Source organism: Delphinapterus leucas, chromosome 20, assembly GCF_059928025.1.
Source record: "Delphinapterus leucas isolate spDelLeu-1000000601 "Yukka" chromosome 20, BTC_Dleu_Yukka2, whole genome shotgun sequence".
In the NCBI taxonomy this organism is placed as follows: Eukaryota; Metazoa; Chordata; class Mammalia; order Artiodactyla; family Monodontidae; genus Delphinapterus; species Delphinapterus leucas.
Window position 1 is genome coordinate 2,228,853 of NC_143148.1, and position 11,257 is coordinate 2,240,109.

An 11,257-nucleotide genomic window follows, 5' to 3' on the forward strand; every position below is an offset into this window, starting at 1 on the left:
GCAAATCATGCCTTGGTTTGAAACCAAACAAACTGAAATCTGAGGTCTACAAACTTATGTCCTCCTACACACAATGCATATTGCAGGTTTATTCATAACTGCCAAAACTTGGAAGCAATCAAGATGTCCTTCAGCCAGTGAATGGATAAGCAAACTGTTACATCCATACAATGGAATGTTATTCAGTGATAACTTATAAGCAAATCTTCACAGCAGCTTTATTTGTAACAGCCAAACGCTGGAAATAACCCAAACATCCACTAACAGGCAAATGGATAAAAAACAAATTGTAGTATATCCATACAATGGAATAATACTCAACAATACAAAGGAACAATTAATACATGCAACACGATGGCTTAATCTCAAAATAGTTATGGTTAGTGAAAAATGTCAGAGTCCCCACTCCCCAGAAAGTATATACCATGATTCTATTTGTATGAAATTCTAGAAAATGCTTGCTATTACTTGTGAACTGTGGGAAAGGGGGCCAGAAAGGACTGGGAGGAAAGGATTATAAAGGGATACAAGGAATCTTTTGGTTGTGTGGGATATCTCCATTATCTTGATGGTGTGGTCTCATCAGTATTTACACATGGTGAAACATAACACGTTTTACACTTTATATATTCAGTTTATTTCATGTCACCATACCTTAATGAAGATGTTAAGAACTAAATGTTCCCTATGAAAATCCATATTTACCATTCCTCTTGGAAAGTCACATCTGCCAACTGTTCTGGTTCTAGCATATCCCTCTCCCCACAGTTTAGGGGGATGAGCCCTGCCTCAGTATCAGCAATGAAGTCCACGTCCACTTCAGTCACTAGAAATGTTGGCTGGGTCAGAGAAACCCGATCCCTGGATCTCTCATCAGTGCTGGGGTTCCTGCCTGTGCAGTGATGGCCATAACGTCAACAGCCCAGGGAGGTACAGGAATCCACAAATCTTTAGATTATTTACTGTAATAGTGCATTGGCCGCAGGAGACTCAGACGTCTGAAGGTCCTGAGAATTTCTGTACACTTTCATGCCATACAGCCAAAATCACATGGACGTTTATAGATGCCACTGTTAGAATAGACACACATCCTCTCACTAGCCACAGTCATCCCCACTCCATTATATCAGTGTTTCTGTACCAACTATGATTCCTACCTTGCCCTAAAGGGCTAAAGCCTTCCAGTCAATGATACTTGCCTATGAGATTCTGGACATCAGGGACTGGCTCCTGTACAGGTCCAGGAGACAGAAATCCCTCCAAAGTGCTGAGAAATATGGGACATTCCCTAGGAACAAAGGACCCAATTCATGTTGCTTCCACAAGCACTGGAGATTTCCACATCAACTGTGCCCTCCTCAGAATGAACTCTGGGCTCACAGGAAATCCTGACTTCTAAGCCACAGGATTAGGTGCATAAAGCTCTTCAGACTTTTCTAGCAAGCCTTGGGCAACAATGCAAACTAGGCCAGACTAGACTGAGAGCTGTTCTCTACCACCCTGTTGTCCCTTCTGAGGCACATAACATTGGTGTCAACATAAGGTGTTCCTCCCTTCATGTCGGTAAAACCCAATTTTTTCTCAATCCATTAGACACAGTGAACTGGCCTCCCGTGAGTAAAGACTGCCACAGCAGGCCTTTATCACTGCACAAACTAGAGTAGCACGGACAGGGAGTTCCAAAGTTGGGTGACTTGGGAGCAAGATAAATAAGTCACAGCTATCATGTGACAGTCAACATTGTCCAGGAAGAAGCGAAATCTTGTCTGGAAATCCCCAGTAGACTCTGGTCCTTTCGGCCAGAGCTAGATCATGGTCACTCAGTACCCAGTCATGGAGGTGGAAATGAGGACCTTCTGTGCACTCAGAACATTCACAATCCCCTAGAGGGATCAGGAGAGACAGCACAGGGCTCCACCTTTCCTGAGCATATTGGAGTAACTGACAGACACTGTGGGAACTTAACAGCAATGAGATGGCTTCCACCATAGGCACTGGCAGTGGTATAACTGTCAAGAGCCCTGGACAGTTGAGGAAGTGCAATGCACCTCATGAGAGCTTCTCACCTATGTGGTACTTATCGGGAATCTCCCTGGGGTGGATGTACGATTGTACAAGGTTGACCTGCTGGCTCCCTCACAAAGGGCACTCACAGAGCTCTTCTCTGGTGTGAGTCCTAATACCTTGAACAAGGATACAGCACATTTTCTGCATTCATAAGGCCTTTCTCTAGCGTGAACATTCTGGCTGCTAAACAAGTGTAACAGATGCAGCTAAAGGGCCATCAAAGCTGTTGCATTCATGAGGCCCTTCGCCAGTGTGAACTTTCTGGTGCCGAACAAGATGGGAGCTTCTGCTATAGGCTTTCCCACATTCACTGCACACGTAAGGCTTCTCTCCAGTGTGAACCCTCTGGTGAAGGATGAGGCTAGAGTTGCGGCTAAAGAATTTCCCACATTCGCTGCACTCATAAGGCCTCGCTCCAGTGTGGACTTTCTTGTGCTGAACAAGGTGGGAGCTACTAATGTAGGCTTTCCCACATTCACTACACACATAAGGCCTTGCCCCACTGTGAACCCTCTGGTGTAGAATGAGGCTAGAGTTGTGGCTAAAGCATTTCCCACATTCACTGCACTCATAAGGCTTCGCTCCAGTGTGAATTCTCTGATGCACAATGAGGTTGGAGCTATGGCTAAAGAATTTTCCACATTCACCACACTCATAAGGCCTTTCTCCGGTGTGGATTTTCCGGTGCTGTACAAGCGTGTCTTTACGGCTGAAGGCCTTTCCACACTCGCTGCACTCATAAGGCCTTGCTCCAGTGTGAATTATCTGGTGCTGAACAAGTGTGTCTTTGCAGCCAAAAGCCTTCCCACATTTGCCACACACATAAGACCTTGCTCCTGTGTGGACTCTCCTATGTTTAATGAGGCTGGAGTTATGGCTAAAGAATTTTCCACATTCGATGCACTCGTAAGGCCTTGCCCCAGTGTGAATTCTCCAGTGCTCAATAAGGTGAGAGCTTTGGCTAAAGAATTTCCCACATTCACTGCACTCATAAGGCCTTTCTCCAGTATGAAACCTCTGGTGCTGAACAAGTGTGTCTTTACGGCTAAAGGCTTTTCCACATTCAGTGCACTTATAAGGCCTTTCTCCGGTGTGAATTCTCTGGTGCTGAACAAGGTGGGAGCTTCTGCTGTAGGCTTTTCCACATTCGCTGCAGTCATAAGACCTTTCTCCAGTGTGGACTCTCTGGTGTTGTACAAGCGTGTCTTTGCGGCTGAAGGCCTTCCCACATTCACTGCATGTATATTGTCTTTTCCCATTGTGAAATTTCTGGTGGGTTTTTAGGTGAGACGGGTGAATGAAGGCCTTTCCACATTCCTTACACACATGTGATGTTTCTCCACTATGAATTTTTGTGTGATGAATAAGAACTGATTTCTCCTTGGACAGATTTCCACATGGTAGGCACCTAAAAGCTCGCACTTCAGCCTGAGTTATCTGGTTGTCAAGGAGAGTGAAGGTGTTCAGGAACGTTTTCCCATTGTCACTGCAATTGAGAAGCATCAGTTCATCATGGTCTCCCTGGTGTCGCCTCAGTCTGGAGCTTTGTGGAAAAGGCTCCATGAACTCAGTCTTTTTGCATGGACTCATTCCATTGTAAGTGCTTTGGTACTGGAACAGGCCAGAGCTACCTGGCAAGTCCATCCCCTCCTCCCTGCAAGTAAAAGGTCTCCCTAACATGTGGACAGCACAGCTCTTCACAAGTGAGGCCCCATCATCACCCCTTCTGACAGGATTCTTCCCACTATATTGCTTCTGGTGCTGATAAAAGTTTTCACTGAACAGGAATCCTCGCCCACAGGGGTCACATGTGTACAGTTTCTGTGCAGGGCATGATCCCTGGTGTTCAGCCAGGTGCAAAATGTCTTTCAAGAGTGGGTCACATATCTCACACGGCTGGGCTTTCTGGATAAATGGACATGACTCAGGAGTCCTGACCTCTGACACTCCTTCTACAAAAACGCTCTGCTCAGAAGGGGCCTCCTCATTGTCTGCTTCACACCAACAACCTGAAATCAAAGAAATTCTAGTGAAGGACATGTTGACTTTGGTGGGAAGCAGCAACTCCATCACATAGGTATGTGTGACACACCAATGAATGAGTCCACTGGCTTTTGGCAGGATGAGGGAGCCAGGATCAGGAAGGGCTCACTGTCAGTCCTGGGCCTCTAAAGGTCACAGTATGAAGGAACTCTAACGATGGGTAAAGACAAAATGATGTTGGACAGTACTGGAAGTAGAGGCGAGGTCTCCAACTCACTCCTCTACAAAAGCATTTCAGCAGGGCCTCGGCTGCTGGTGTCAGGTGAGCTCTGTGCAGAAAGCTGTGTCCAGGCCCAGGAAAATCTGATTGCAAGTAAGTAGCTGGTTCTTAAGGACTACATATGGATATGTGCACAACTCATGACACATTATAGTAGCCAGTGTTGCTGAGCACTGCGGACGGAGAAGAGGAGAATGAATGAGAGACATGGAGGCCAGAGAGGTGGGGAAACAGCCAAGGGATGGAAGACAGAAATGTCAAGTGCCAAGAATGGGGAAGGAAAGGGAGAAGTGAGGTACTGCTATGTGCCTTGGCAAGAAAACACTGGTGAACACAAAGCAGGTTGATGGTACGATGTGAACCCAGCCCTAAGATCACTCTCTTTCAGCTCCCATGCAGCAGGGCCAGGCCCTCTCTGGCCTCTCTCACTGTGGCTGGAGTCAAGGCTCCCTGTCAGGAACCCGGGGCTTCCTGTCCCTCTCCACCTGGAAAGCTACATGTGATCAGGAAGATGGAAGTTGTAAAAAAATCATAGGGCAGATGGGTGGCCCAGGTAACCCATTCCACAGAGAAGAAGAGAATATGTTTTTAAAAAAGGAGAGAGAGAAAAACCCGAAGGAGGATTTGGCGGAACATCCCTGTGTCTGCCACAAGCAGTGACCATGTCAGTACCTACAATTCCTGGCATAGTCATGCCCCAGGAAATCTCAGCCAGAGGACAGGGGCAGAACATGGACGCAGAGGCATCATGGATCTGGAAGTGCCCAACCGAGGCAGAATCTGTGAAGCAGACTGAAAGAGCCCTGAACTCCTAACCTGATCCTGAAAGACTTTGGGCAGAGGTGTCAGGACTGCTCAGCGAGGGAGGGGACACCACACATGGCCCAGCCTCAGCACCCACAGTGCCTACTCTGGGAACCAAAGAAGGGAAGGAGAAGAGTCACTGATCTGGCTGGACCGAAAGACCTGCCCCAAGGGAAGTGGGGAAAAAGCAAACCCCAAGGACACTGGAGCGGGCATGAGGGCCTGTGGAAGGCAGCCTCTCCGATGGCCCCCAAGAATGCCTACCTCCCAGTATTCCCGCCCCTGTGTAGGCCGCTTCCCTTGACCGTAGGTGGTACTGATTGACCCATTTGAATAGGGCAAAAATGATGGGATCATTTTCTCCAAGTCAGGTTAGAAAAAGACCAGCCATCATCCTGGACATTCTCTCTTGCACAGACAGAGGCACGTTATGAGGTGCACTACATGTTATGAGGTGCACTACAGAAAGGCCACCATGACAAGGAACCGAGGGAGGCCTCTGACCAACAGCCAGTTGGAACTAATTCTCACAGTTCAACAAGCCGCAAGAAACTACATCTTGGAAACACAAAACATGAGTGAATTTGTAAGTGGATTCTTCCTGAGAATGGCCTTCAGATGAGAACACAGGTTTGGCTGACAGCTTGACTGAAACCTCACGAGAGACCCTGAGCCAAAAGCACCCAGGTAAGCTGTGACGAGCGAGGTTCCTGATACACTGAAAGTTACATAACGCATTTTAATTGTTTTAAGTCACTAACTTTTGGAGTAATTTGCCATGTACCAATAGATAACTGAAACAGGGACTTACCCAGCGAGGCCACAAGTGCAAAGTTCTCCAGCATCACATCACGGTACAGGAGTCTCTGAGCTTCCTCAAGGAGCTCCCACTCCTCCCGGGAGAAGTACACGAACACATCCTCGAAGGTCACACAGCCCTGCCACGATGGGGACAATTGAGCCCACGGACAACAGGACTCCCCAGTCTACCCATTAACCTACCCCACCACGGTCCTCCCCAGCCTCCCAATTCAGAGGCGATACTAGGCCTTGACACAACTATTGCCTGCTCTCTCCTGTCCCTCTGATCACTGTGTGCAGCCCAGAGCAGAACCAGGCAGGTGGGCAGATATATATTATATAAGCTATGGGTCTTGCATGAAGGGCACAAAACACTCTCCTGCTGGCATCCTCAAGAACATGCCTCCCAGAAACAACTAAGGCCATCAGGTCACACTCCTCCCAACATGTATCACTCTGAACCACACTTTCCTCATATCTGGGGCCACACCCCATTAACACTGACAATCTTCTGATCCACAACATATGCACCTCCAAGGCAACCCCCACTCCTGAAGCCACTCTGCATACAGTATCCAGGAAGTACTCATATCTTTATGACAGGCACCACTGCCACCCAGGTGCCTGAGCACGATGCCAAGTCCTCAGGGCCCAGTTTCCACTTTCTTTGCCACCATCAACACTTATGTGGACTATTGCAGTAAGCTCCTCCCTCATGCCCACACTCCATTCTCAATTAGACAGCAGCCAGAGGGAGCCTGTTCAGATCCGATTCAGAGCATCTCTCTTCTGCTCCAAATCTTCAATGTTTGTCAACACCATCAGAATAGAAGCCCAGCTCCTCAGCCTGCCATTCTTGCCTGACTCCTGGCCCTTTTCCCAACAGACATAATGAAGACCTGTGGTTCCTTGAGGACTCCCAACTCAATCTTACCTCCAAGCATTTACACATGCTGTTCCTGGGTCTAATACACCCTTCCAGTCCTCATCCCATTGGCTACCAGAAGCAGGAATCTCTTCATATAACTGTTGGCTTAGATTCAGGATACTGGGCTAGAAAGGACCCCTCCTTTAAGGCCCCCAGACTCAAGTGCAGGGAGAGGGACAGGTGAAGAGTCCCAGTATCTCACTATGTCTCATCAGAAAATCTCCAACGACCCTAGTTTAAAAACATATACAAAATCCATACACCTCTCTAACCTCCACTGCCACCACTCTTGTCCACCCACCATCAACACTCACCTGGACTATTGCAGTAGACTTCATCTTGGTCTCCCTGCCCACCCTCAGGCTTCCCCAATCTTTCCACTCTGCTACAAGAGGAAGCCTGTTAACACCTATGTCAGATCACCTCCCTTCTCTGATATAAACCTTCTATGGCTCCCGCCACCACAGAAAAGAGGCCGAGCTCCTCAGGCTGCCATTCCAGGCCTGATCCCTGACTGCCTGCTCTCTATTCTCAACAAACATAACAGAGACCTGCGGTTTCCTGAACACTCCTAATTCATTCTCACCTTCAAGTGTTTGTACCAGATGGCTCCTGGGCCTTGGAAACAATTTCAAACGCCTCACCCCATCAACACTGGGAATGGGAACCTCGCCACATATCCACCGTCAAGGACCGCCCTTCACTGCCTTTATACTCAAGAAAAGGGAGTGATGAAGGCGAAGTGCTGAAAGCCCTAGAACACACCATCCCTTACACCTGAAGCGGTGAGGGCTCGAGGGACCCTCCACTCACCTGAGCCCGGTCCATAAGCGTCGCGGCCGCCATGGGATCCTCTGAGCAGAACCGGGTCGTGAAACTGGCGACTGGAGCGGGCTCTGCGGGAGCAGCCGAACCCCCACCCCACACTGGGCGGAGTGGCCTCGGGACGACTGTCGCACTCAGAGCCCCAGGCTCCCCCTTGTAAAAAGGCGCTCAGGCTCAGGGTGCCGCCTCCGGAAGCGGACGAGGACGGGGGGCGGGTGCGAAGGCCTCGGGAAGAGCGCAGCCCCGGCTGACACCTCCGCGCAAGGCGGCCCGTAACACGACGGGGACCATGGATCCTAACAACGGCGCGGAGGGAGGTCCTATCCTTTCTACTGTCCTTCCCTGTTAGCTTCCGAAGAGCCGCACGGAAGGCGGACCCCAGCCTGCCCTCCCAGCCTCCACAGCCACTCTAGACAGCCCTGGCGCAAGCAAAAGACGTCACGGCCGCGACGCCGGAAGTCCCGCCTCTGCCGGCAGGGGCGTCAGGAAACGCCCATCTTCCGGACTGTCATTGGCGCAGCACGGATGCGCCGGGCACAGACTTATGGGTAAAGGAATTTGTGTCCTCCATCCAAGCAGGTAAGGGGAACTTTTCCGGCTCTCCGCGACAGCAGTGCGGAGGCAGGTAGAGGGAGAAAGGTCGGGGAGGAATTGGGTCGCGGAGGGTCAGAGCTCTTCTTAAAGGCGACGCGTCCAGATTTCCGTGGTCACCTGTGACAAAGCCGCGTCCTCCGCCGTCTCCAGCAGGTGGACCATTCTTTCATCCTGGGAGAACTGCTTCACCTCCCGAGTTTTGAGGACTGAGATTTAAATTGAACGATGAAGGGAATTCCCTGGCGCTCCAGTGGTTAGGACTCCACGCTTCCAGTTCGGGGGCGTGGGTTTGACCCCTGGTCGGGGGAACTAAGATCCCGCAAACCGCGCGGGCCGGCCAAAAAAAAAATTGAATAATTAATATCCCTCTCTCCTGCGGTCTTCGGGTAGTAACATATGGTCCCCCTATTCCTTGCTACCCAAAATTGGGTTAGCAGCACTTGTGAACTTACTGAAAATGCAAGTTCTCGGATCCAACCTACACCTTCCGACACAGAAACCCCCCGGAGGTGGGAGCTCTTATTAAAAGTCATGACCATCTCCCTCCCCCAAAGTACGACAAATAAAATGGAAAAATACTACAACCTACCTCATGGGAAGTGAGATGAAACATGCTTAGCACAAGGCCTGCTGCTAAATACACACAAGCTATTATTGTTATTATTCATCATCTCCACAAGGTTCTCACATATACAGCTATAGGAGGATGTCAGAGGCCTCTGTTTGCAGAATCACTGATCACGTTTTTTAAAACAGAAAATACAATCACTCCCTGAGTCAGCAAGTAGCGTTATAGATAATGGTAAAAATTTTGCATAGAGCACACCTGTATACCTGTAGGTTCATTCTACTTTTTTTTTTAAACATTAGATGAAGAAGTCTTGTCAAAGGGATGCATTTTTACAGACCGTATGATTCAAATTAGAACTATGAAGACTAATTACTCTTAGGCTTAAGTGGGCAGTGGAGTTAACACAGTTTCATATCATGGTATACTTCATAAGATGACATCATAGTTCATGTCTAATTCACAAGAACAAAGACTCAAACTCCTCCTGCCTTCCCCTCTAACTCTCAGGGCAGGCAGACCTAGGTACAAATGTATGATCATGACATTGTCCAGTCTGATATCTAGTGGCTCAAGGTCACCAGGTCTGGTCCTCCTTCTCTTCAGCTCCCAAAAGAGCAATAATTCGTGGGGAGGTGTGAAAACTGGAAACAGTGAGGTCCAAAGAGGCAACCCCAGGAAGGAACATAAATGAGAAGATAAACTGAAGACACATTATTCACAATCACTCCTGCCCATTTCCATTGGCCAAAATTAATTTGCATGGTCCCAAATTAAATAAGGGAAGCTGGGACATGACTGTCCTCTTAGGTGTCCAGGAGGAGAAAACAGTATTGGTGAATGACTAGCCAGTTTCTAGCACAATCCTTGATTTGATCACCAGACACCCATTTTTTATTCATCTTCTACATTCTACACTCTTACACCCTCATTCATGTGACCAGATCATAATTTGTTTAAGCATGTTCCCATTTATGGTTGAGTGAGTTGTTTCAACCTCTTGGCTGTTATCAATAAAGTTGTTATAAACCTTCATGTATATATATTTTGGAGAAAAAAAAATGCCCTAATTTCTAATGGGTATATGCTTAGAATTGGAGTTGCTTGGTTATAATATATACATATGTTGAAATTTAATGGTAATCTTGACACATAAGAGTTAAAACTGAAATTAATGAAAGCACTGTGAGAATTAATTGGCATGTGGAATTTACAGTAGAGACTGTTGTATATATTATCATCATTTGTAAATTGTGTGCTATGCATCCTTTATATCTGTAAAGTTTGTAATGAATTTATGTAATCTGTGTGCACTTTCTTCTCAAGAGCAGGTGTTAAACATTTATTATCACATTCCTATGTGTACAGATCTGATTATCTGCATTTGGGAACGCCTGTGTAATTGTGTATGTGACCAAGTGAGCTCTTGTGTGTCTCTCTGGATGGCTATACCTATTTATGTATGACCATTTGTACATCTGCTTCTGTCAACATGGCTGTGCAAAGGTGTCTACCTTTGGCTCTGTACATGGAGCCCTCTCTCAATTTACCTGTTTCCGCTGTCCCTGTGATCTCCTGTGTAGTCTTTCTGTGTGTCCAGGAGTTTCTTTCTCTGTGTCTCCATACTCTTTCTGCATGCCTGTGCCCGTGTCTGCACGTACATGTTTGTGCCAATGGGTGCATCTGCCTTTTGCCCATGCATGTCCCTGTGAGCACCGTTCTTGGTATGTATGGGATTTGTGTGCACACGTGTCTGGGTGTCTATGTCTGTGTCTGTTTTCATGTGTGTGTCTTTAGTTAATATAAATATATCCTCTCTATTCTGTTTGTGTCCTGGTGGGAATTTGTGTGTGCATCTGCATAGGATTTTGTGTCCCACATATGTGTCTGTGCACATCTGCCGATTCATTTTTGGGGAGTCCTATGTGTGATGGTCCTGTATAGTCCACTCCTGGTCTATACATGTCCCACGGCGTGTCTGGGTGTGCCCTGCGTGTGCCTCCCTCTAGGTGCCTATGCTGACCCCATGTCCCTTGTTCTGCCCTAGCCCAGTCACCATAAGGGGACCTCTTAGTGCCACTCAGGCTCTGCAAGCAGTTGGGCACTCCTGGAACAGGGTGTCTGCTGGGATATCTGTGCCCTCAGCTTGTCCCAACTCAGAATTCACCTGCTCTGAGAGGCCTCTCTGACCAGTCCCCAGGCCCTGGCCTCAGAGTTCCCTACACTGAACTTTCAATTTCTCAAGTGCCCCATCACTGCACAGGATGTTCCCTCTGCCTAGAACTCTGTGTGTGGTGCTGATCTGTATTACAGGTTTAAATTATATGCCATGGAAGGGGTTATGACTGGAAGGGGGAAAGCAGAGTTCAGGAGGATCCTGGGGGCCAGGCTGCTGGTCTGGCACTCA

General features: G+C 48.1%; 1 protein-coding gene across 1 annotated transcript; it reads right to left on the reverse strand.

Annotated features, from left to right (window-relative positions):
- Positions 1-189: 189 nt before the first annotated feature.
- On the reverse strand, positions 190-8,193 carry ZNF304 (zinc finger protein 304). Its single transcript, XM_022564894.3, has 3 exons — positions 7,677-8,193; positions 5,946-6,072; positions 190-4,076 (listed from the first exon to the last, which is right to left on the reverse strand). The coding sequence occupies exons 1-3, from the start codon at positions 7,707-7,709 to the stop codon at positions 2,251-2,253; spliced, it is 1,986 nt and encodes a 661-aa protein (XP_022420602.1). The 5' UTR covers positions 7,710-8,193; the 3' UTR covers positions 190-2,250.
- Positions 8,194-11,257: the final 3,064 nt, after the last annotated feature.

Bases quoted from the DNA above. Each gene is read 5' to 3' on its own strand.
- ZNF304 (XM_022564894.3), bottom strand. From the start codon at position 7,709: ATGGCGGCCGCGACGCTTATGGACCGGGCTCAG. The intron at 6,073-7,676 runs GTGAGTGGAGGG...CCATCGTGGCAG, and splicing joins CGCTTATGGACCGGGCTCAG to GGCTGTGTGACCTTCGAGGA. The intron at 4,077-5,945 runs GTAAGTCCCTGT...CTTTGATTTCAG, and splicing joins TGCACTTGTGGCCTCGCTGG to GTTGTTGGTGTGAAGCAGAC.